Source organism: Pristis pectinata, chromosome 31, assembly GCF_009764475.1.
Source record: "Pristis pectinata isolate sPriPec2 chromosome 31, sPriPec2.1.pri, whole genome shotgun sequence".
NCBI lineage: Eukaryota > Metazoa > Chordata > Chondrichthyes > Rhinopristiformes > Pristidae > Pristis > Pristis pectinata.
Genome location: NC_067435.1, coordinates 9,251,623 through 9,278,279, shown reverse-complemented (window position 1 = coordinate 9,278,279; position 26,657 = coordinate 9,251,623). Strand labels below are relative to the sequence as shown.

Sequence of the window (26,657 nt, the reverse complement as noted above, 5' to 3'; positions counted from 1 at the left end):
TAACATTGCGTCTTCAGAACCCATTGCATGGCCTTGAGGGAGGGAACAGTTGCAGGAAGAGGCTGGCGCTGTCTCAGCACGAGGGGAAGGGCATTCCACACCCTTCTCAGCTCACGGACTCTGTGCATGGGTCAGTGGGCGACAGAACCAATTCCTGCTCTTATCCCTGGAGCCTCTCTTGTGGCCAATAGAATAGTAGAGCACTCAGTGTGACTTACAGGCTCACCACGTTGTCCTGGGTGTCCTGGGATCCCGTCCTTTCCAGCAGGTCCCTGCAGAGATCACAAGAGGCAGCAACATGAAGCAATATCCTCCCTGGCTTTCACAAACCGGTCTACCCCCAGTCTAGGCATTCACTTAGTGCTATAGAGTTACAGAGCAATACAGCACGGATACAGCCCCTTCAGCCCAACCAGTCCATGCCAACCAAGGTGTCCACACAGCTAGTCCCAATTTCCTGCCTTTGGTCCATATCCCTCCATGTACCTACCCAAGTGCTTCTTAACTGATACTATTGTACCTGCCTCAACCACTTCCTCTGGCAGCTTGTTCCATATACTCACTACCCTCTGTGTGAGAGAGTTGCCCCTCAGGTCCCTTTTAAATCTTTCCCTTCTCACCCTAAATCTATGTCCCCCAGTTTTGGACTCCCCTACCTTGGGGAAAAGACTTTTACCGTTCACTTTACCTATGTCTCTCATAATTTTAAACATTTCTATAATGTCGCCCCTCATTCTGCTACGTTCCACGGAATAAAGACTGAGCCTGGCCAACCTCTCCCTGTAACTCAGGCCCTCTAGTCCTGGCAACATCTTTGTAGATCTTTTCTGCACTCTTTCCAGTTTAACCACGTCTTTCCTATAACAGGGTGACCAAACTGTACACAGTGCTCCAAGTGCAGCCTCACCCAACAACTTATACAACTGCAACATAATGTCCCAACTCCTATACTCGATGCCCTGACTGATGAAGGTCAGCGTGCTAAACACCTTCTTCACCACCCTGTCTACCTGCTTTCAACGAACTATGAACTTGTACTCCCAGGTCTCTCTCTAATCCATTGCACTCCCTGGTACTCTACCATTCATAGTACAAGTCCTACTCTGGTTTGACTTTCCAAAATGCATCACCTTACACTTATCTGTATTGAAATCCATTTGCCACTCCTCGACCCACTTCCCTAACTGATCAAGATCTTCCTGTAATCCCCTTTTGAAAATTCCTACACCTGGGCATCACAGCACCTCACTGCAAGAGCTCACCAGAACATCACACCAGAGGAAGGGGGTCTTTCCAAAGAAGAAATCTATCAACAACCTGAAGTGTTAACTCTATTTCTCTCTCCACAGACGCTGCCTGACCTGTTGAGGTTTCCAGCATTTTCTGTTTTTGTTTCAGATTTTCAACATCTGCAGGTTTTTTTTAAATTTTCTATGACGTGGACTCCTGGTAATTCTACAGCTGGTATATCCACAGATGCTTCGCTGCCCTGATCGTTGGCCAAACTTAATCACTGGCCATTTCTGCTGATAATCCATCTGTAATATTGGCCCAGTTTTTCTCTGTCCAATGTTACAGCCTGACATGTGGGCATGTCCCACAGCCCTGCTATTAGAAATGCATAGTACAAACAGATAATCACCTTCTGTCTGCCTCATCTAACCTGGCCTCATCCTGTCACAGATATCCCCTTTGTCCTATCCACACACTCCCTCACCTTCTCACAAGACAAGACAAAGGAGCAGAAGTAGGCCACTCGGCCCATCAAGTCTGCTCTGCTAACTTAATATTACCATTTCTGCGACTTTTTACACCTTCTCTGCAACTGAATATTACCATTCTTTTACATTTTTCTTTCTAGTGTAGGGTTTTCAATCTGAAATATTAACACTGTTTCTCTCTCCACAGATGCTGCCTGACCCGTTGAGTGTTTCCAGCACTTTTTGCTGTTATTTCGGATTTATGAGTGACGTGTCCTTTATGTGTGGCCCTTGGTTTACATCTTCCTTATAACCGGAAGCACATGCACCCCACAGAACCCCTTCATTCCCCTCCAGCTTTCTCTCTCCTGGAGAAAAGTGCCCCTTCCTGATCACATTCCCTGTCCTCTTGCTCAGCCCCTAGTAATCGATGATGAACCTGAACTTGGAATGATCTGCGAGCTGTCAGCAAGGTCGAGTGTTAGTGAATGGTGGGGATGCACGTTTCTCTGAAGAAAATCCTACTATTGTCTGCAAGGATGCATGAACAAGCAAGTCTTTCACGCTTTCTACATTTTGTTTAATAATCTTACTATCTCTTAGCCTTGTCTATTGATGCTTTTGTATCCACTGCTACACTTGCAGTCGTATTCTAAAGGTCCTTTGTTTGTACAGTCAAGTCTCTCACTCGCTCTTCAAACTCGTTTGTAATCTTTCATTCAATGTTGGCTTTGAATGGGCAAGGCACACAGGCTTGGGAATGACGGCACTCAGTACTGCCAGCAAGAATCCCTCTTTAGTATAGTTTATATTGCCTTAACCTTTTCATTGGACTATGCTAGCAGCCCATCCCTCACCGAGGGTCATTGACACCGAGATCACAATCTCCTTCCAAGAGCAACCTCCTCTGAGGTCACAGCACCCCTGAGACCACCGTCCCCCACTCCAAGACCACCTCCATCCCCAAGATCACCATTCCCTCTCTGTGCACCACCATCCTCCAAGACTACTGTCACCAAGACCACCACCCGTGCTCCCAAGCACCATCCCCAGTTGATATGAACATCTCCCCTTTGAGACTTGACTCTCCCTCTGAGATTTGCCCCTCCCTCCGAGACCACCCCTTCCTGACCACCACCCAGCCTCCAAGACAACTATGCCCACCACACCTGACTCCTCGAAACCCATCCTGAAATCATATCCCCCAACCCTGAGACCACCACCCCTTCACAAGACCACCACCCAGCCTCCAAGACAACCATGCCCACCACACCACTGAGACCACCCCCTTTCGAGATCACAGAATAAAACCACCTGATATCTCACGCACACTCTCTTCTCCAAGATCCCTCCCCACCCACCAACAAAGGTCACCCCCCCTTCTAAAATCCCACCCTCTGCCCTTCCCCTCGTCTTGTGTTTCCTCCAGAGGTGCCCAGCTGATCCTTCCCCCATTCCAAGGACGTTTACCCTTGTTACAATGGGTTAACCTTGACCACATGCACCAGTCATCACAAACCCATCCGTTCCTTCACTATCCAGGAGCTTCTCATAGATCGCATCCCTGCACCACTAGGGATGGACATTCGCTGCCTGTGGAATACTGGGAAAGCATTTCCTCCTCCCTCTAATTCCCCTGATCCCTCTCTATGGAAAAGTGGGAAAAATCTTACCCCAGAAACCTTCCCTCATCATCATGAGGGTCACCAGTGCCTCTACTTCCTCAGGAGGCTAAAGAAATTCGGTATGTCCCCTTTGACACTCACCAACTTTTATCGATGCACCACAGAAAGCATCCTATCTGGATGCATCACAGCTTGGTACAGCAACTGCTCTGCTCAGGACTGCAAGAAACTGCAGAGAGTTGTGGATACAGCCCAGCGCGTCACAGAAACCAGCCTCCCCTCCTTGGACTCTGTCTTTACCTCTCGTTGCCTTGGCGAAGCAGCCAGTGTAATCAAAGACCCCACGCACCCGGGTCATTCTCTCTTCTCTCCTCTCTAATCAAGCAGAAGATACAGAAGCCTGAGGGCACATACCACCAGGCTCAAGGACAGCTTCTATCCCATGGTGACAAGACTATTGAATGGTTCCCTTATACGATGAGATGGACTCTTGACCTCACAATCTACCTTGTTGTGACCTTGCACCTTATTGCACTGCACTTTCTCTGTGGCTGTGACACTTTACTCTGTACTGTTATTGTTTTTACCTGTACTACCTCAATGCACTCTGTACTAACTCAATGTAACTGCACTGTGTAATGAATTGACCTGTGCGATCGGTATGCAGAACAAGTGTTTCACTGTACCTCGGTACGAGTGACAATAATAAAACAATGCCAATACCAATCTCTTAAATAAAATGAAAGCAGGTATTCTCACCGGAGGTCCTTTGGGCCCTGGGAAACCCGTCAGCCCTTGAGGTCCTGGAGGTCCCTGGAGAAAGAAAACAGATGATGCCATTAGGTATTGCTCCCTGCAATTCCCCATGAATTGGGCCACAAGCTAAATCCCAGGTGCAATCCAGGAGATCTTGAAGATATGGACAGTCCCCAGGTTATGTAAGAGTTCCATTTCTGAGAACCGTCCATAAATCAATTTTTCCATAAGTCAGAAGCATCTAGTTTCTACACCACTCAGAGACATATCGCTCTGCATACATTTCCTATAATTCTTTAATTTCATCAAATATCTTCTGGGTTCACCCTAACAGTGCCTGTAATTAAACTAATGGAACAAATACTGTATTCAGTTGCTAATGAATAACGTGAAACATTTTATTATTACTCCCTTGAAAAATTACTTAAAAATGTATGAGTGAATCTGCGTAAAGTCGGATTTCCGTAACTCAGGTCTTCCGTAACCCAGCCCCTTTACTTGCCCTTGGCGATCCATCTCAAGGCCTTGGTTGGTCTGAATCATACAGTTCAGCAAAATTTAATTCAGCATTTAAGTCATAATTAAGTCAGCGCTGTTAATTCCATAGCCAGATCTGGAAGAATACTTCTTCATGACGGCCAGGTTCAATATCTATTCGTCACTCGGAGGTGTGTGCATTGAGTTGTTTGCAAGGGATGAGAGCACAGACTTCTCAGTGATAACAAAAAGAAACTCTGACAGTACTGAGGCTGCAAGCATTGGCACTAAGTCTGTAGTGACAGAACGGTGGTCACCCATCCACGGACATAACTTCTATCCCTGTTTCAGTTTGTCAGTTTAAAACATACAAGCTACAAGCACGCTGGACACTGTCTCTGGCCACACATCTACCCACGTTCTTGACCCCTGGTGTTCTCATGTTGTATGACCCTATTAGAAGCATTACCACTTTTGAAAATAGTCTTCCTAAATAGCTTTTAGTTTTTAAATACTTTTCTGTTTACTTTTATACAACGGATGCACACTCAGCAAAAAGCAGGCTTTGTGGAAGCTAGTAGTAGAAAGCCACAGAACTCTGGGAAACAAGACTGGGTGACATGACCTCCATCAGGGCAAGTCCTCTCCTTCAAGTCTACCTTCCACTTGATTCCCAAGTCACTCTCAGAGCATCAAAATCTATGTATAGTTTTAAAAATACTCAATTGACTGAGCACCAAAAATTTCTAGGTGTGGTAATCTTGTGTTCTGGGGGTTATGTGATGCAAGACAAAGTTATTGGAGTAGGGTTGAGAATTCCAGAGATTTGGAATGAAGAAATCGCTTATTTTAGTCCTAAATAGCCGGCTCCTCAACCTAATCCAATAATCCCTAGATCTAAACACACCAGTCCAGGAAGCAGCCTTTGCATAATGGTTCATTGATGCTATTGAAGTGGACAGGCATTCTGAGGGTATGATTGAAGAAGGGTGACCTAACTAGGTTTAGTGTTGAGGATCTTGAGATCCAACGTATAGGATCAATCCCATCCAGTGAACCATCATCCAGTGCTTCAGAATTGTTCATGACCGATGCTGCCTTTGTGTTTTACAGGTGGAAGATTAAACCCTTCTCCATCCCACAAGTCCTGATCAGCCCCTGGATCAGATCACCACACATTAGGCCCACAGAAAATTCGTAGGCTATTCCCATTGGATGCACCAGCCTTGGCTATTAATAAAATTATGTATTACAGCACAGGAGCAGACTTTTAAGCCAACTGAGTCCATGCTCGCCCTTGGTTGGACAATCCCATCAGCACCATTTCCCCATAACCCCTCAAATTATTCTTCCTCACATGCTTCCCCAGTTCACATTGAAGGCCCTGACTCATTCCATTTTCACCAGCCCTACTGCCGGTGAATTCTAGATAATAACCATTCAATGAGTAAAGAAGTTTCTCCTCACATCCCCCTTACAACTTTTGCCCCAAGTTTTACGGGTGCTCCGTAGTCCTTGAACCACCCACCAATGGCAATTGCTCTCCTCTATTTACCATGAATAAGTCCGCCACTGTCTTGTACACCTCCATCAAATCTCTCTCTGCTCCTAGGTGAACAACACCAACTTCTCCTGTCGAACTCTGTAGCTTAAATCCTTCATCCCTGGATTCTAACAGATCTCATCTGTACCCTCTTTAGGAACCCTCTCTCCAGGATGTTTGGATACAGTCACTGTGGACAATGTTAATGTAAAGGCACAATGCTCTGGGAAATAAGATTGGACCACATGATGTCCATGAGATCAGAGCAGATCCTCTCCTTCAAGTCCACTTTCCCACTTGATCCCTAAGTCACTCTCAGTGCCCCAAACTCTAGTCACTAAAGTTTTAAAATTACTCAGTTGACTGAGCTCCCAGACTGATGCTTTCCTACAAGTATACGAAAGTAGTTTTGAACGTACAACGTGACACATGGCATCCATCCATACTATCCACACCAGATTCTACCCATGCTTTATACAGTTTATGTATTAATAAATATTTCATGTATCCATGTAAACTGAGGTAACACTCCTGCTGCTTTGCACTCAGATTTTTCTGATTGGTGGATGGTTCTATTTGAGCTTTCTCACTGGTTCAATGTTTCTACCTCTTCCAGTTACAAATAGATTTTCTTCCTGATGCTTTTACCATGACTTCCTCATCTCTTCAATAGCAAATGACATGTCTTAACTTGAGACTGATAGGATGCTCTCCTTGTGTCAACTAATTCCAGCTTCACTCTTCCCCAATGGCCTCCTCATGGATACCACAATGGTCTTCAGCCCTTGGTGTTTACAGACCTTCCACCATCCCAATCATAATCCCCGCTCCCATCGGGCAGAAGATATAAAAGCTTGAGAACACGTACCACCAGGCTCAAGGACAGCTTCTATCCCACTGTTATCAGACTCTTGAACGGACCTCTTATACAATAAAGATGAACTCTTGATCTCCCAATCGACCTCATCATGGCCCTTGCACCTTACTGTCTACCTGCACTGCTCTTTCTCTGTAACTGTAACACTATATTCTGCATTCTGTTATTGTTTTTTCTCTCGTACTACCTCGGTGTATGATCTGTCTGGACGGCATGCAAAACAAAGCTTTGCACTGTATCTCGGTACATGTGACAATAATAAATCAATTACCAATAACAAAATAATTTGCCCAAGGCCGTACTCAGTGTGAGCTCGAAGCCACAGAGACGATCTCCTGTTATAAAGTCAGTCTGATGTCAGACAGTGTGCCCTTGAGTGACGCCAGCTGAGTGGGGATGACTGTTGGGTGCCAAAATCCACAACAGAAGGATGGGGTGATTAATGAGATCAGAAACCTTTGTCTTTCACTCTCTCACCAAGTACTCTTCCCTTTAGCCAAACTAAACAAGGACGAAAATAACAGCTTAAAACCTCAGCCCCAAAATGAAGTCCTGGAGATGGAAGAATTCAGGCTAAAACAAGTTTGTGCTCCACTACTGTTCCTTGGAAGCAAAAATTAACAAAACTATTTGTAAGGACGAGGTAAATGTTTGATATAACGCAAGGTGAGGAAGATAGGTGATCAGAATGAAATGCTATCTTTTTTCATATTATTTGTTCCATTATGGTCCATTTTTTTTGTCACCAAGTTCCCAGTGAAGGAAGATACAAGACACAAGAGAGACTGCAGATGCTGGAAATCTGGAGCAACGAACACAAGGTGCTGGAGAAACTCAGCAGGTCAGTCAGCATCTATGGAGGGAAATGAACTGTTGATGTTTTGGGCTGAGACCCTTCATCAGGCCCGAAACATTGACTGTTTATTTCCCTCCATAGATGCTGCCTGACCTGCTGAGTTCCTCCAGCATTTTGTGTTCGGTTTTCCCAGTGAAGAAAGTCAGCCGCCCTTCAGGAGTTATCAGTACCTCCTTCACCAGTGGAGCTCTCACCCTGTCCTGCTATGCCTTCACTTCATAGTCCTGTGTTTATCCAAACCCTTTTAAATGTGATAGTTGACTCAGTCGTGATTGCCAAAGGCAGGAACTAATAATTCTTGCCCTTATCTTTAGTTAAAGGGGCCCTTGTAATTCAAAACTGAATCACAATGTTTTATTGAGCTTTAAAGTAACTTTGGACAAGCAGTTCACAGCACTCTTCAGATATGATTTGACCAAACACCAAATTGCAAAATAGTCATTAAGGCAAAGTCTCTCAATTCTCACAGTTGAATTGATATGTCATTGCACGACGAAAGGAAGATATAATGCCTTTTTTTTTGAAAGGGAACAACACATTGACAGTGTTGCGGGGTAGGAAGGCACAGTGGTGCTGCTGCCTCACAGCTCCAGGGACCCAGGTTTGATCTCAACATCGGGCACTGCATGTTCTCCCTGTGACCGCTTGGGTTTCCCCAGGGTGTTCCAGTTTCCTCCCACATCCCAAACGTGTACTCATTGGTCAGTTAATTGGTGTAAATTGCACTAAATGTAAGTGGGTAGCAGGAAAATTGGGGTAGAGTTGATGAACATAGGAGAGAATAGGTTATAGGAAAATAAGTGGGGGGATGGTATTGATGGGATTGCTCTGAGGGCTGGCATAGTTAATGGGCTGAATGGCCTGTATTGTGATAAAATAACATGAGAAAAAAGTAGCATGAGCTCCACACATGCACTCTGTTCAACCATTTTCTCCCTGCATTATATCAAGCATTTATCCCAATATCCTACAAATAATTTAGTAAATCTTTGCTTCCAAAATCTACTCAGGATCCCGTGTGTCAGGGAGCAAGGTGCCCAAGTACAAAAATGCAGCAGATATTTCCTCAGTTCGAAGGTACATGGAGATCAAAAGGAAAATCTGTTGAGGATCAGCCATGAGGTTATTGTAATATGAATTAGGCATTAATGTTTCTCAAGCTATTCCCCCTCTCCCTGTCAGTTAGAACATGAGGTACCAACAGAATCACTGATTGTACCAAGATCCACAAGATGCTGGAGGAACTCAGCAGGTCAGGCAGCATCTATGGAGGGAAATGAACAGTCGATGTTTTGGGCCAAGTCCTGATGAAGGGTCTTGGCTCGAAACGTTGACTGTTTATTTCCCTCCACAGATGCTGCCTGACCTGCTGAGTTCCTCCAGCATCTTGTGTGTGGATTTCCAGCATCTGCAGTCTCTCTGGTGTCTCAATTGTACCAAGATCTTACTCAAGCTCATCTGTTGAATTCCCACATGTCCTTCTTCCCCCTCATACATGTCCTCTCCAGGTTACGGCAGGGTTTTGTTGCCATTAACTGTTCGTAACCCGGACAGTTTACAAGTCGGGAATGCGGCTGTGAACAACTTCCCAGGCAGAAGATGTCTGCAGCCCTGCAGCAGGTGGCAAATCCATCCCCAATCCATCCTGCTGATCTCTGAACATTTGTTCGTATGTACGATGTACCTAAGTTGGGCCTTCGTAAGCTGGGGGGAGCTGCATCTGCTAATGGAGAGACTAGAGGCAGGCCATTCAGCCCATGCTGGTCTTCTGACCCCACACCATCCTCTTCCCACCCTCGAGAAACAAAGGACTGCAGATGCTGGAACCTAGATGAAAAACACGATGATGCTGGAGGAACTCAGCAGGCCAGGCAGCATCCGTGGAGAAAAGCAGGCGGTCAACATTTCAGGTCAGGATCCTTCTTCAGGACTGAAGATAGGAAAAGGGGGAAGCCCAATATATAGGAGGGAAAAGCAGAGCAGTGATAGGTGGACAAAAGAGGGGAAGTGGGGTGGGCACAAGGTGGTGATAGGTAGATGCAGATAAGAGATAGTGATGGGCAGGTGCGGGGGAGGAGGGGAGAGCAGATCCACCAGGGGATGGGTCACAGGTAAGGAGGGGTATATAAAAGAGAGATAGGCTGGAAAAGGGAAGAAAACAAGAGGCATGGTGGGTATGGAGGGGGTGGGGGTTACTTAAAGTGGGACAATTCAATGTTCATGCCGTTAGGCTGCAAGGTTCCAAGACGGAAAATGAGGTGCTGTTCCTCCAGTTTGCGCTTGGAATTCTCCTGGCAGTGGAGGAGGTCGAGGACTGACATATCAGTGATAGTGTGGGAGGGGGAGTTGAAGTGACTGGCAACGGGGAGATGTAGATCGCGCTTACGGACAGAGCGCAGGTGTTCTGCGAAACAGCCACCTCGTCTGCGTTTGGACTCGCCAGTGTAGAGGAGGCCATGCTCTGGAGCACCGAATGCAGTCGATGATATTAAGGGAGGTGCAGGTGAATCTCTGTCTCACCTGAAAGGGCTGTTTGAGTCCCTGGATGGAGGTGATGGAGGTGGTGTAGGGGCAGGTGTTGCACCTATGGCGGGGGCAGTGGAAAGTTCCTTGGGTGGGAGTGAGATGGTTTGGGGGTGGGGGGTGGGGGATTGAACTAGGGAGTCACGGAATGAGTGGTCCCTGCGAAAGGCAGAAAGGGGTGGGGAGGGGAAGATATGCTTGGTGGTGGGGTCCCGTTGGAGATGGCGGAAGTAGCGGAGAATGATGTGTTGGATCCGTAGGCTAGTAAGGACCCCACACCAGCCTCTTCCCACCCTCCATCATCAGCACATCGTTTTTCAATAATCAAAGACCCCACCCACCCCAGACATTCTCTCTTCTCCCCCCTCCCATCCAGTTGAAGATACAAAAGCCTGAAAGCACGTACCACCAGGCTCAAGGACAGCTTCTATCCCACTGTTATAAGACTATTGAACTGTTCGCAAGTAAGATAAAATGGACTCTTGACCTCATAATCTACCTCATTATGACCTTGCACCTTATTGTCTATCTGCACTGCACTTTCTCTGTAGCTGTGACACTTTATTCTTCAATCTGCATTGTTTTACCTTCTACTACCTCAGTGCACTGTTTAATGAATTCATCTGTACGATCGGTATGCAAGACAAGTTTTTCACTGTACCTCGGTACAAGTGACAATAATAAACCAATTCCAATTCCTTCTCCCTCGTATGTTTGTCCAGCTTCCTTTTAGACAAATTCTTGCTGATTCACCTCACCAACCTTCATGGGTACATAAAACTGTTGTTTTCACACACACCCTCCCTTGACCATTTGCCCCACCGTATAACCATGCTCACGGCACTTAAACCATCCATAATGGAGATGCACTTCCATCTGGTTACCCTACATAAAGCCCTCATCATCTTCTCAGGATGCCACAGAAGTGATGGTTGAGAGCATGGGATGGATGAGGGGCAGTGGCAACATTATCATCTATCCCTCACTACCCTCAGTGTCAACAAAGTTCCCCCAAAGCTCTTACTAAATCTGTTTCCAACTATCTTATATTTATGGCCCTTCATTATGGTTTTGCCACGTGGACGCTTCTCAGACCCATACCCTTCCATAACTTAAGGACTCCACAGAAACACAATCAGGTCCTGATGCAGGGTTTCGACCCAAACCATCAACAATTCCTTTCCCCCAACAGATGCCGCTGAGTTCCTCCAGCAGATTATTTGTTACTCCAGATTCCAGCATCTGCAGTCTCTTGTGTCTCCACAGAATCACTCCTCAATCTTCTCTTTGCTGTTCAAAGCCATCAGTTCAACTCTTCCTGATAGACTTGAACTGACAGATTATGTTAATTCTTGCAATTCTCCTTCTGCATTTGCTCTTACGTCCTTCCAACCTCTTTGCAATGATGGAGACTAGAACAGTGCGCAGAACACTAAGAGCTAGGCTGACTATAGGTTTCCATAGTAAAGATCTTACCTTTTCCCCAGGTGCACCTTGCGGACCATCAATGCCAGCATTTCCCTGGAGAAGAGATAGAAGTATCAGAAGATCATTATTACTGAAGAAAAGTCTATATAGGATAAGTTATCTTTATTAGTCACATGTACATTGAAACACACAGTGAAATACATCTCCTGCGTAGTGTTCTGGGGATAGCCTGCAAGTGTCGCCACGCTTCTGGCACCAACATAGCATGCCCACAGCTTCCCAACCCGTACGTCTTTGGAATGTGGGAGGAAACCGGAGCACCTGGAGGAAACCCACACAGACACAGGGAGAATGTACAAACTCCTTACAGACAGTGGCTGGAATTGAACCTGGGTCGCTGGCACTGCAAAGCATTACGCTAACCGCTACACTACCGTGCCTGCCCATGTGGGGGAAAGGAGGAATAGAGCAAATTAAACTTCATTAACTTGGTTACATTACTGATTAAAATGAAAGATTAAGAATTTGCACAGCATAATTCATTATTGACATGAAGATTGGTGTCCTTAATGAAGATTATTTCATTAAGATTAGTTTTGAGATGCAATATTCTGGTTTTCACTTTTTATTTTGCTAGTGAAATAGTGAAAATTCGTCATCTGAGTGAGAAGTGGTCGCAGGTTTGGAAGGGGCTATTGGAGTAGTCAAGAGAGTCATTGAATCATGGAGAGATACAGCACAGAAACAGGCCCTTCAGCCCACTGAATCCATGCTGACCGGCAACCATCCATTTACATTAATCCTTCCTTGATTCTATATTTTACTCTCCCCACATTCCCATCAACTCCTCCCAGATTCTACCGCTCACCTCCACACTAGGGGCAATTTACAGCGGCAAATTAACCTCCCAATTTGCACGTCTTTGGGATGTGGGAGGAAACCAGAGCATCCAGGGGAAAACCCCCACAGTCACAGGGAGAAGGTGCAAACTCCACACAGACAGCACCCGAGGGCAGGACTGAGTCCGGCTCTCTGGCGCTGTGAGGCAGTAGCTTTACCAGTTGTGTCATAGTGCCGCCCCAGGTACATTGAAGATGGTAACGTACCACAGCCAGGGTACCCCAGTGATAGAGAGGGGGAATGTTTAGGGTGGTGGTTGCAGCAACAATCAAGTCAGCTACTTTGTCCTGGATGGTGTTGTGCTTCTTGAGTATGGTAGACATGGTGTAGTGGTCAGCGTAACACTATTACAGTGCCAGTGACCCGGGTTCAAATCCGGCCACTATCTGTAAGGAGTTTGTACGTTCTCCCCGTGTCTGCGTGGGTTTCCTCCCACGTTGGAAAGACGTACGGGTTAGGAAGTTGTGGGCATGCTACGTTGGCGCTGGAAGCGTGGCGACACTTGTGGGCTGTCCCCAGAATACTCTATGCAAAAGATGCATTTCACTGTGTGTTTCGATGTATGTGTGATGAATAAAGATATCTTATCTTTTGGAACTGCACTTATCCAGGCAAGTGTGGAGTGATCCATCACACTCCTGAGAGTGGAAAGACCTTGGGGTATCAGGAGGTGAGTCAGCCGCCATGGGATATCCAGCCTCTGACCTGCTCTCATGGATCAGAAGGTCCTACGTGGCTGGAAACAAGGGTGAAACCCACAATGCCACACACTAACCAACTTCCCCAGGCACCTCAACAAGGCAATGCTAAGATGGGAAGCGTGAGGGAGGCCTCAGCCACTTGATGCCAAGCGTGTCTTTGGCTCAATCCCAGAATTTCGACTCTGACTTGTCACCATATATAATGTGGAGAACCTTCTACTGCAGCTGAAACCAGAGCAGGGGTACATCACAATGACAACTGCTCCTCATCCTAACCAGTCATCATCCACTGGACACCATGGGAACGTGGTAACTGGTTTGGAAAGAGTAAATAGAGATGGTTCAAGTACTATGGGACACTGATTTAAGGTTATAACCAAAGGTTACATGATGATTGTGAAGAAAAAAAAAATTCTTTTAAAACTGAGGGTACTCATGATGTAGAATTCTCTGCCTGTCTGGGTGGTGGAAACAGAGTGAATGAGTGCCTTCAAAAGGGAATTGGATGGACAGTTGGAAGAGGATAATTTGTCGGGCTACAGGCAAAGGACAGGGGAATGGGAGCAGGAGAGGGAATGGGTCAAGTGGTTACCTCCTGTACTATTCCAACAACAGGTCAAATGGCTATATGTAGAAGACAACCCCTCAGAACCTATTGTATGTTACTTTAACTTATAGGTAGGAACATCTATATCCAAGCAACATAGAGACTGTCCAAAGAGCAGAGCTTGGGTTGACCAGGTCTGTATTCTCCAGAGCGTGGAAGGAGAGGAGATCTCACTAAGATATGTCCAACTCTGATCCAATGGCTTTCCCCCCTCTCACCTTAAATCCACACCCTCTATTATGTGACATTTCCATCCTGGGGAAAAGATTCTGAATTTCTACCCAATCTATGCCTCCCACACCCCAAAGACATGAATGTTGGTAGATTAACTGGCCACTGTGAATTGCTCCCTGTGTGTAGGTGAGCAGCAGAATCTTGGGGGCAGTGAGAAGAATGTGGGATTAATATAGGACCAGTGTTAATGGGTTCTTGATGGTCGGCACAGACAGTGGGCCGAAGGGTGGACCTCTTGAGGGGTGTGTAAAATCATGAGGGGCAGAGATGGGGTGAATGTTCTCAGTCTTTTTCCCAGGGTTGGAGAATCAAGAACTAGAGCATAGGTGCAGGGGCAAGAGGGAAAAGATTTAATAGGGACCTGAGGGGCAACTTTTTCACCCAGAGGGTGGTCCGTACATGGGACGAGCTGCCAGAGGAAGTGGTTGAAGCAGGTACAAAAACAGTTAAAAGACACTTGGACAGGTTTTGAAGGACATGGGTCAAATATGGGAAAATGGTAGGAGCTTAGGTGGGCATCTTGATTGACATGGATGAGTTGGGCTGAAGGGCCTGTTTCCATGCAGTATGACTCTATGACTATCCAATGGAATGGTTTGATGGTCCTAAACAACAGGGCAAGTTTCAATAATTCCTCCACCCAACTGGCTTGAGTTGTGTTACATCATATTTTACCTGATAATTCACTCCCAATCACTTGATGAAACACATCCATTCCATAATGGGATTTTGTTCATTTTTTAAGGATATCTAATGACCTAGATGGTGGTAGAGAGTCAATCAAGATGTATTTTAGTAGCCACTTCAATAAGAAGCAAGAACAGTGAAATGCCTTACCTTGGAGCCTGGTTTTCCTGAGGATCCTCTGTGTCCTCTCTCGCCCCGCTCCCCCTAACAATAGGAAAAACAGAAGAAAGTGAATTCTGCTTCACACAGCGTTCCTCGATTCCTCTTTTGTTTAACCTCCTCATTGAGCAGCAGTGAATCTAACTCCCCTCAAGTTACCTCACACACCAGGGAATTTGGGTAACTTTAACAGTGCTGATCCATGCTCCAAACTATCTTCTTTCTATGCAGCAGCATAGTGGTTAAGTTGCTGTACCAGTATCCAGAGACCTGGAGGACTGACACAGGGTCATAAGTTCAAATCCCATTGTGGAATTTAAATTCAATTAAATAAATGTTCAGTTTTTAAAAATGCAGAGGTTTCAATATTGTTACCATTAAACTATGGATTTATTGTTAAAAATAAATCTGGTTAAAAAGAAAATCGACCGTTCTTCCCCGATCTGGCCTACATGTGACTCCAGACCCACCAATATGGTTGGTCTTCGAATGGGTCCTCAGTTCAGGGTGTGGGCAGAGATAAAACTGGAGGGCATAGATTGAGAGTAAGGACTGAGAGACTGAGAAGGGATCCGAGGGGGATCTTTTTCACCTGGAGAGTGGTGAGTACCTGGAACACACTGCCATAGAAAGTGGTAGAAACAGAGTCACTGGCAGCATTTAAGAAGTGTCTACATGAGCACTTGAATCTTCTTGGCATTGAGGGGTAGAGGCCAAGTGCTGGTAGGTGTGTTTAATATTGATGGGTGCTCACTGTTCATCATGGACATGATGGTCCAAATGGCCTGTTTCTATGCTGTATGACTTTATGACATTGAATAGTCTCACCGCCAGTGATGACCACATCCCGTGAATTAATTTAAAAAAAAGATGAAGTGTACATGATATTAACTGTGGCACGGTTGGTAGCAGCCTTGTACTTGGGTCAGAAGGCCACAGGTTCAAGTCTCGCTCCAGGTACTCAAACACAGCTCAAGGCCAACACTCAGTACACAGTACTGAGGAACGTTAATTGGTGTTCATTGAGGTGTGGATAGGAAAGATCCCAGGGCACAATGAAGGAGGAAACTAGGAGTTCTCTTCAATGTCCCGAACAATACTTTACCCCCCAAAGGAGGACTAAAATTGGATTGTTTGAGCTTTATAGAGCTACAAAGCCCCAGCTGGGTATGGGAGCTTGCTGTGCATCAATTAGCTGCCATGTTTTCAACTGCAATGCCAAAAGAATGTCAACAAGAACTTGGTGGGGTGTAAAGAGGTTTGAGGTGTCAACCTTTTTTCATAAAATAGGTGGATATTTCAATGTGGAAAACACCACATGCAGTGAGTGAGTGAAACACAGAAATGGAGGGGGCTGATGGAAAGGCAGGGATATTCAAATAGTGTTGGACTGGGAAAATGGGGGATGAGGGACGGGGGGGGGAAGAGTAGGGAGGGGGAGAAAGGGGGAGTGCGGTAAAGGGAAAGGAGGGAGGGGGAAAAGGAGGGGGGAGGAGGAGAAATGAGAGTGTCAAGGGGGAAGAGCAGAGGAGAGGGATAGGTGAGGGGAGGAGTGAAAGGGGAAGAAAAGGGGAAAGAGGAGTTGGGGTATGTCGAGAGGGAAGGGGGGAATGTGGAGGGAGGGGGAGTGTGGAGCGAGGGAAGGGAAGAGGGGGAGTGTGGAGCGAGGGAAGGGGAGGGGGGAGTGTGGAGCAAGGGAAGGGGAGGGGGGAGTGTGGAGCGAGCGAGGGGGAGAGGGGGAGTGTGGAGCGAGGGAAGGGGAGAGGGGGAGTGTGGAGCGAGGGAAGGGGAGAGGGGGAATGTGGAGAGAGCGAGGGGGAGAGGGGGAGTGTGGAGCGAGGGAAGGGGAGAGGGGGAATGTGGAGAGAGCGAGGGGGTGAAGAGGAGAGGAGGAAGGGAAAGGGGTAAAAAGGGAAGGGGAAGCAAGAGGGGGAAAGATAGGGGGAAAGAAAAAGGTATGAAGAGAAGATGATGGAAAGAAAGTGAGGGGGAGGAGTAGGAAATGGGAAAAGAGAGAAAGGAAGAAGAGAATATAGAAGAACGAAGGTGGAAGGAGAAAGGGAATGAAGCAGGAAGAGGGGAAGAGGGAAGCAGAGAAGAGATCGATGGGGGGATAGAAGAGGACAAGGTGTATGACCAATGATGTCACGGCTGATCCCCAGGACCACTGGGTGCTGATACTCACCACAGGCCCCCGTGCTCCTTGGCTTCCTGGAGGACCAGCTCTACCCTGGCAGCAGATCAGAAGAAAGACCTCATTATCACTTCAGGAGTTATTCCCTCCTCCTCCCCCCTCCAGTCATTTGTTTCCCCTTTCCCTATCTCTCCCCCTCTCCCTACCCACCACACCCCGACCCCTGCCCTATGCCTCCCTCTTTTCCCCTTCAGCACTCCAGGGCAACAATGATACATGGTGCTGGGCTGTTCCACCATTCCAGCTGTTGACATCTGACCATCGCCTTGTCCGTCACCTAAGAGAATGTGGACATACCCCTGACCACCAGGATCCTCCTCTTCACCCCTCCCCACACACACCTCTACCTCATCTCACAAAACAAAAAATAATGACTGCTCTCTGTGCTGTTGTCCTTCAGATGACTAAAACATCCTGGATTATTGGAGCAGTGCAGCGCTGCAGCTGGTAGTGCTGCTGCCTCACAGCTCCTGCGACCAAGGTTCGATCCTGATCTCAGGCGCTGTCTGTGTGGAGCTTGCACGTTCTCCCTGTGACCACCTGGGTTTCCCCCAGGCACTCTCAGTTTCCCCCCAACATCCCAAGTTGGTCGGTTAATTAACCACTATAAACTGCCCCTAGTGTGTGAGTGGCAGACTCTGGGGAAGAATGAAATGGGATGAGTGTAGGATTAGTGCCAATGGGTGTTCAGTGGGAGCTGAAGGGCCTATTTCTGTGCTCTGTGACTCAATAACTACTGTCGTCTAATTCTTGCCCTCCCTCTTTTGGACTGTGCATATTCATGTGAAGGAAGATGCAGTTGTGGGCAGTATTTTTGGAGGTCTGTTGCTCGATTAAGTACTCCCAGACCTGACACTGCCAAGTCAATGGGAGAATCCCTGTTCTGGTACCCATACTGTGAACCACCCCTGACCCAGACAAGTCATTACCCCTCCCCGCCAAGCATGATATATAAAGCTCAAATGCAACAAACAATGTGCTGGACGGCGGCACAGTAGCGTGGCGGTTAGCGCGACACTATTACAGCGCCAGCGATTGGGGTTCGATTCCTGTCGCTGCCTGTAAGGAGTTTGTACGTTCTCCCGTGTCTGCGTGGGGTTCCTCTGGGTGCTCCGGTTTCCTCCCACATTCCAAAGACGTACGGGTAGGTTAATTTGGGTTTTAAAATGGGTGGCACAGACTTGTTGGGCCGGAAGGGCCTGTTACCACGCTGTAAATAAAAAATTTTTTAAAAATTTAAACTCAGTGTATCGAGCAGTATCTTGTGGGGAGGAAAGGAACTGTTGACATTTCGGGTCAAATCCCTGCATCAGGACTGAGAGTGGAGAGGGGAGATGGCCGGCATAAAGAGGAGGAGTAGTGAGAAAGGAGTCCAAGGCGATTGGGGGACAGAGGAAGGGTGTGAGATGACAGGCAGGTGGTGCCAGGTAGGGGAGGGGAACGGGGGTGGAGTTGGGAGACTGGTAGGTGAAGGATGGATGGAGGCAGACAAAGAGAGAAGGGGAAAAAACATGAAGCGAGGCAGGGTGGGAGGGGAGTGTGAAGATAGGAGACAACTGCCACTCTCAGTCCTGATGCAAGGTTTCAACCCGAAACGTTGACTATTTCTCTTCTCCCACAGATGCTGCTCGACCCGCTGAGTTCCTCCAACAGATTGTACAGTACAGTGCAAGACATAAAGATGTAAAATTACCATAATTTACACAAATAAATAAATAGTGCAAAAGAGGAATAATCCACAATCAATTCCTTGGTCTTGCTGATGTTCAGTGCGAGGTCGTTGTTGCGACACCACTCAACCAGCCGACCTATCTCACTCCTGTACACCTCCTCATCACTATCTGAGATGCTGCTAACAGTGGCGTCATCGGCGAATTTATATTCACAAGAGGCGATGTCTCAGGAAGGCAACGTCCATCATCAGAGACCCCCACCATATGGATGATGTGCCTCTTTGCTGCCATCAAGCTAGCCTGAAGACCCCACACCTCAAGGTTCAACAACAGCTTCTTCCCCACTGCCATCAGGTTCTTGAACCAACCTGAAAAACCCTCATTCTACCTTGGACTATATTTCTCTCAACTGAAACTACTCTTGTTATGTTATTTTTGTTCATTGTGCTGTGTAAGTTGTGTATAAATTATGTTAATTTAAGATTAGGTAATTTACATTTGTCATATTTGTAATGTACTGTGCTGCTGCTGCAGAAAGCTAATTTTCATGGCATTTATGCCCTGGGTATGTGTGCCCATGACAAGAAACTTGAACTTGAGCTATGAGCATGGTCCATCACTGGGCTCCATGGGAACGGATTGATGGTTGTGATGTATTCCATCACTCAGCTTGCTTCAGAGTGACGTTAGGGTCGTACAAGTCTAGGACGTATCCACCCATTAGCGACCGTGCGTTAGCGATCTCCATGGGAACAGCTGTCTCCAGCCAGCTCAAGCTGGCCAGTTAACTCCTGAAAAAAATTGGCCAATATTCAGACAAAGTGCTGGATGGACACACCTACCCTCCTGCCCTTTTCTCCGTTTAATCCTGGGGGTCCCACGAAACCCACTGAACCCTGGCAAGAAGAAGAAAAGCTAATTACCAAATGGATCACAAAAACACACAAGATTCAGAGCACTGTGTTTCAATAAAATCAGATACAGTTGTCACTGATAAGAATGTCCATCGCAAAAGAGGACCATTTGTCACATGAATTTTGGGATTTCCCATCAACAGGGAACAGCTGGCCCACTTGGCACACTGGCTTTCATCAGTCAGGGGCCATTGAGTATAGAAGTTGGGAGGTCATGTTGCAGTTTTACAAGATGTTGGTGAGGCTGCACCTGGAATATTGTGTTAGGGCTTTGGTCACCCTGCTATAAGAACGATGCCATTAAGCTGGTAGGAGTGCAGAGGAGATTTACGAGGATGTTGCCGGGACTCGAGGGACTGAGTTACGGAGAGAGGTCGAGCAGGTTGGGACCTTTTTCATTGCAGAGTAGGAGAATAAGGCGTGACCTTACAGAGGTGTATAAAATCATGAGGGGCATAAGATATCTTTATTAGCCACATGTCCATCAAAACACACAGTGAAATACATCTTTTTGTGCAGAGTGTTCGGGGGGCAGCCCGCAAGTGTCACCACGCACCCGGAGCCAACATAGCATGCCCACAACTTCCTAACCCGTACGTCTTTGGAATGTGGGAGGAAACTGGAGCACCCGGAGGAAACCCACGCAGACACGGGAAGAATATACAAACTCCTTACAGACAACGGCTAGAATCGAACCCAGGTCGCTGGCGCTGTAATAGCATTATGCCTATGCTACCGTGCCTGCATAGGTAGGGTGAATGTGCACAGTCCTTCTCCTAGAGCTGGGGAATCAAGAACAAGAGGGCATGGGTTTAAGGTGAGATGGGAGAAATTTAACAGGAACCTGAGGGGCAACTTTTCATCCAGGGGATGGTCAGTATATGGAACAAGCTGCCAGGAAAGTGGTTGAGGCAGGTACATTAACAACATTTAAAAGCCACTTGGACAGGTACATGGATAGGAAAGGTTCAGAGGGATATGGGCCAAATGTGGGCAAATGGGACTAGCTCAGATGGGGATCTTGGTCGGCATGGACCAGTTGGTCTGAAGAGCCCTTTTCCACGCTGTTTGACTCTATGACTCTGTTACCTAAACAGAAGATTATCCAACCCATTGCCTCAGAGAAAGCTCTTTGGCAGGGAATCTCCAAGGTGTTACCACTGCCCAGTTTCCTTCATTTACAACCCCTCTTCAGATATTTGTCCTAATTCCCATTGTTGCTTGGTAACCACTTACACACATTGTTCAACCACTTCCCAGTCCCATTACCGACTATTACAGGACTGATCTTTTTCTATTCATTGTCAAGACTCTTTATACCGTGCCTGGAATGTGCTGCCAGGGTTGGTAGTGGAGGCAGATGTGATAGAGGTGTTTAAGGGGCTCTTAGACAGGCACATGAAAGCGCAGAGAATGGAAGGATATGGACCTTGTGTTGGCAGAAGGGATTAGTTTAGTTAGGTGTTTAATTATAGGCACGGCAGCATAGTGGTTATCATAATGCTTTACAGCGCCAGCGACCTGGGTTCAAATCCAGCCACTGTCTGTAAGGAGTTTGTACGTTCTCCCAGTGTCTGTGTAGGTTTCCTCCGGGTGCTCCAGTTTCCTCCCACATTCCAAAAGACGTACAGGTTAGGAAGTTGTGGACATGCTATGTTGGCGCCAGAAGCGTGGCGACACTTGCGGGCTACCCCCAGAACACTCTACGCAAAAAGATGTATTTCACTGTGTGTTTCGATGTACATGTGACTAATAAAGAAATCTTATCTTTTCTTATCTTACTAGTTTAATTAGCTTGGCACAACATCATGGGCTGAAGGGCCTGTTCCTGTGCTGTACTGTTCTATGTTCTATGTTCTTTTGTGAAGTCTCAGTTTTCAGTATCCTGGCTAAAACTATCCCAGAAACTCAATCTTCCTCCTGGAACCACAATTTCCCAAAGGTTAAGTTATGAAACAACCCACCTTCAGTTGTATTCTTTGGAATGTAGAAGGTTAAGGGATGGTTTGATTCAAAGTTTCCAATAATAAGGACGAATGATAAGGTAAGTAGCAAGAAATTATTTTTGTTCATTAGAGAGTCCGGAACTAAGATAAAAAATTGGAGCTAGACATGGTTAAACTGGAAAGAGTGGAGAAAAGATCTATGAGGATGTTGCCAGAACTGGTTGTCAGTGTGATGAGACAGGAGCCCGAGGTGATTGGTGGACAGAGGAGGGGTGAAGGATGACGGGCAGGTTCCGCCAGTTAGGGGAGGGGAGGGGAGGGGAAGTGGCTGGAGCTGGTAGACAGTGGCAGGTGAATGATAGATGGAGGCAGACAAAGAGACAGAAAAAAATGGGAGGCAGATGGAGCGAGTTGGGGAGAGGGGAGTGTGAAGGTTGGACACAGCTGCTGGAGAGAGAGAAGCAGGAACACAGAGAGCTTGTAGAGATTTGGAACTGTCCACAAAATGGTGCAAGATCAGTTATTAATTTCAAATATGTAATGATAAATTTTTGTTAACCAAATGGATGTAGAGTGGCATGGAACCGACGGAACAAATGGTGTCTTTCTGTGCTGTGGCTTTCCTTGATTCTAGCCAAGCTTGTCATGATTTTGGTGTTCCACGTGTCAATTCCATGATGACATTACAAAGGGGAACACGACTGAGGATGTTGCCTGAGTTGGAGAATTACAGTCTCCGAGATGGAAAGATCAAATAGGCTGTCTTGTTTTCTTTGGAACAGAAGAGGCTGAGGTTTAGTGAAGTTTATGAAGTCATGAGGGGCCCAGACAGGGTGAATCAGAATGACTTACATCCCATAGCAGAGAGGTCAATAACTAGTGAACATGGATGCAGTTCACCAAAGGAAGGATTAGAGGAGGGGGACGAGAACCTTTCTTAACCGGTGTTTAGTGGGGATCTACAAATCACTCCCCAAAATATCCAGATGTCCCACTTCAAGAAGTTGGGACCATACAGTTCCCATGGAGCTTGACCTTGATATTTCACCAGGCTGGGGTGCAGCCTCAAAATGGTCGACCATTCAGGAGAGAGAGGACAGGAAAATTCTTCACCCAGTGGGTTGTGGATCTTTGGAGTCTCCACCCAAGAAGGCTGCGGAGGATCAGCTGCTGAATATGTTTGGAACAGAGATTGATTGTTTTTTAGATCTTGAGGGGATCAAGGGATGCGGGGGGTTAGTGCAGGAAAGTGGTGCTGAGGTAAAAGATCAGCCGTGACCGTACTGAATGGAGGGATGGGTTAAAAGAGCCACATGGCCTACTCTTTCTTCAATGGCTTGATAGCATATTTTGGGGTGGAATGGAGTCAATGGGCCAAATGGCCTCCTTCTTTGCTGTGAATTTCTATGATCCAGGCAACACTCTGTGTGATGTTGGATTGTGATCCAGGATGAACTCTGACATCTCTTGAGCTTCACTCAAGGTAAAACACAAGGAAAATAAAATCTTACAGTTACATTTCAGATCAATGACCCTTCATTGTTCCTCGCTCCACAGATGCTGCCTGAGTATTCCCAACATTCTCTGTTCTGATCTCAGACTTCCAGCATCTGTGCTATTTTTGCAATTGGGCCATGGATCCCTCTGCATTTTACCCCCACAGAATTCTGTCTGCAGCAAGTGAAGCAGCCCATGCCTTCATGTAGCAGGACCTAGGCAAGATTCAGGGATGGATTGACAAGTGGGAAGTGCCATTCACACCACAGTGACCATCTTCATTGAGAGAGAGAGAATGCAGCCTCTTACCCTTGGCTTTTAACATAGCTACCTGTGGAACTGCAATGGTTCAGGAAGACGGCTCACCTTCTCAGGGGCAGTTAGGGATGGGCAACAAATGCTGGTTTTGCTGAGCGAATCAATGAAAATATATTCCCACAAACCAAGCCAGGATGCTGATGTAGTTAGCATGCACATGTTGAACTTTGAACACTGACCTTTGGCCCCTTTCGTCCTGGATACCCCGGCAGGCCCGGAACTCCCAGGTTTCCCTGCGTTTTGAAAAAAAAAGTTACACAATCAGAAAAAAATCATAAAATCCGCCGTGTGTGTTTCAAAAACAGTTCCAAAGGTTGGTTCATCAGCCAACACTGAACGGAAGGTTCAGCTTCCCCAACAAGCCACATTGGAACTTGCATCGAGTCCCACTCACCCAGTGGACTCCACCTTTACCCCCATACCACGTTCCTTGGGTCACACTCAGCCCTGCTCCTTGGTCCAGAAACTTATTGACTTTCACTATTTTGTTTTCAACAGCGATGAGTTGCAGAACAGGAAGGAGATAGAGAGCTTAGTAGCATGGTGTCATGACAACAACCTTTCCCTCAATGTCAACAAAACAAAAGAGCTGGTCATTGACTTCAGGAAAGGAAGCGGTGTACATGCACTTGTCTACATCAACGGTGCTGAGGTCAAGAGGGTTGAGAGCTTCAAGTTCCTGGGAGTGAACATCACCAATAGCCTGTCCTGGTCAAATCACATAGATGCCACAGCCAAGAAAGCTCACCAGCACCTCTACTTCCTCAGGAGGCTAAAGAAATTTGGTGTGTCCTCTTTGACACTTACCAACTTTTATCAATGCACCATAAAAAGCATCCTATCTGGATGCATCGCAGCTTGGTACGGCAACTGCTCTGCCCAGGACCGTAAGAAACTGCAGAGAGTTGTGGACACAGTCCAGTGCGTCACGGAAACCAGCCTCCCCTCCGTGGACTCTTCTTTACCTCTCGCTGCCTTGGTGAAGCTGCCAGCGTAATCAAAGACCCCACCCACCCGGGTCATTCTCTCTTCTTTCCTCTCCCATCAAGTACAGGAGCCTGAGGGCACGTACCACCAGGCTTAAGGACAGCTTCTACCCCACTGTGATAAGACTATTGAACAGTTCCCTTATATGATGAGATGGACTCTGACCTCACGATCTACCTTGTTGTGACCTTGCACCTTATTGCACTGCACTCCCTCTGTAGCTGTGACACTTTACTCTGTACTGTTACTGTTTTTATCTGTACTGCCTAAATGCACTCTGTACTAACTCAATGTAACTGCATTGTGTAATGAATTGATCAGTACGATCAGTATGCAAGGGCAAGCTTTTGACTGTACCTCGGTACAAGTAACAATAATAAATCAATACCAATACCCTTCTTTGATTTCACCTCTCCCCATCACTGCAATCACCTCCAACCTGCTAAGATTCCCACAACAATTTTTATTGAACCATCCCTGACATTAATCGGTCTGCTATTCAACATTTGCACCAGGATCATGCTTCCGTTTTCCTGTTCTCAAACTGGCCGCCACACTTCCAACATTACAACTGTGACACTTCATGAAATACTTCCTGCATTGGATCCCTGATGGCAGATTGTTCACGGACAAGTAACACAGATCTAAATGCCTGAGCAAAAGATAGAGCAGAGATTCTGGGGGGGTGTCTGCTCTTTCTGGAAAAGCACATTTATGATCTGCAGTTCATTGGCTGTGGGGGCAATAGAAACACACTCAGTGCTGTGGAAGGGAAATGCATCGGTAATTGATGGAGTACAATTTTCAGGGCTGTGGGAAAGAGTGGGGAATGGGACATGGGATTAGTCTACAAGGAGAAGGCATAAATTTAATGCGCCAAATGACCTCCAATAAATATTCTATGATTCCAAAAACAAATTTAGGATGACCAGGGTTTGTTGCTCACTTTGTTGCTTTGCATCATTGGCGGCTGTGCGTTTCGTGATTGGAAGTCATTCCCAGACAGCACAGCGGCTAAGATGGTGGAGCCGCCAACTCACAGCTCCAGTGATCCAGGTTCAATCCTGACCTCTGGTGCTGCCTGTGTGGAGTTTGCACGTTCTCCCCTGTGACTGCGTGGGTTTCCCCTGAGAGCTCCAGTTCCCTCCCGCGTCCCACAGACGTGCGGGTTGGGAGAATAATTGGCCACTGTGAATTGCCTCTCGTGTGCAGGCGAGTGGTAGAAAATGGGAGAAAATTGCTGGGAATGTGAGGAGAATAAAACGGGATTGGCATAGGATTGGCGTAAATGGGTGCCTGATGGTCAGCACAGGCTGAGTGGGCTGAAGGGCCTGTTTCTGTGCTGTAGGACACAATGTTGTCCCCCTGCTCTCTTGTAAGAAAACCAACTTGCAAACTATCCTTGCCTGCTCACATCGCACAAGGTTAAATCCTCAGGGGGCAATGGCTGATGATACAGATGTGGGAGGAAACCCCTGCAGGCATTTCTTTGGCGATAACTGGTGTGAGTTTGGATTCAATACCATCAATCCATCAACAGCATCCAACAGTCACTTACCACGCACTCCCTGCCTGCTCCCCCATCCTCCCGACACAGAGTCCCCTGGTTGTACATCCCACCACAACCCCTAACTCCCCACTTCTCCATCGCAATCCCTCCTCATCCAACTCATGATCAACGTGCCCAACCGGGATTTGCATTCTAACTGTGGTTAGGTAACTATGGTTAGTCCGCTAAGATGGACATGCTTGGTAATGACTCCATTCCCTTCTGAATTCCACCTCTGCCCTATTGATTGAAGTCCTTCCAGTTTGTTCTTCTTATACAGGCACAGATATGTGAACTGGGAGCAGTCAAGTTTTACTTGGGGCAACACCCTCTGGCTAATGCAGAGGGCAAGAACCGCAAACTGACCTTTTCACCGGCTGGACCCCTCGATCCTCGTTCGCCAAGGGGCCCCATCTGACCTTTGATCCCTTCGAGTCCATCCTCGCCACGCTGGCCCAGTAAACCAGCATTGCCCTGCAGGACAAGAAGAAGCTAGTCAGTACACA

General features: G+C 46.8%; 1 protein-coding gene across 2 annotated transcripts in view; it reads right to left on the bottom strand.

Moving 5' to 3' along the window:
• The window catches only part of LOC127584886 (collagen alpha-1(XI) chain-like), a 327,113-nt gene that overhangs the window by 103,924 nt on the left and 196,532 nt on the right, over positions 1-26,657 (bottom strand). For both annotated transcript variants that reach the window (XM_052041855.1, XM_052041856.1), the window contains 8 exons: positions 26,518-26,625; positions 23,795-23,848; positions 19,783-19,836; positions 17,259-17,303; positions 15,065-15,118; positions 11,834-11,878; positions 4,085-4,138; positions 219-272 (listed from right to left, as the gene is read on the bottom strand). In XM_052041855.1, the coding sequence (XP_051897815.1) occupies positions 219-272; positions 4,085-4,138; positions 11,834-11,878; positions 15,065-15,118; positions 17,259-17,303; positions 19,783-19,836; positions 23,795-23,848; positions 26,518-26,625 (468 nt within the window). The remainder of the gene's footprint in view (positions 1-218; positions 273-4,084; positions 4,139-11,833; positions 11,879-15,064; positions 15,119-17,258; positions 17,304-19,782; positions 19,837-23,794; positions 23,849-26,517; positions 26,626-26,657) is intronic.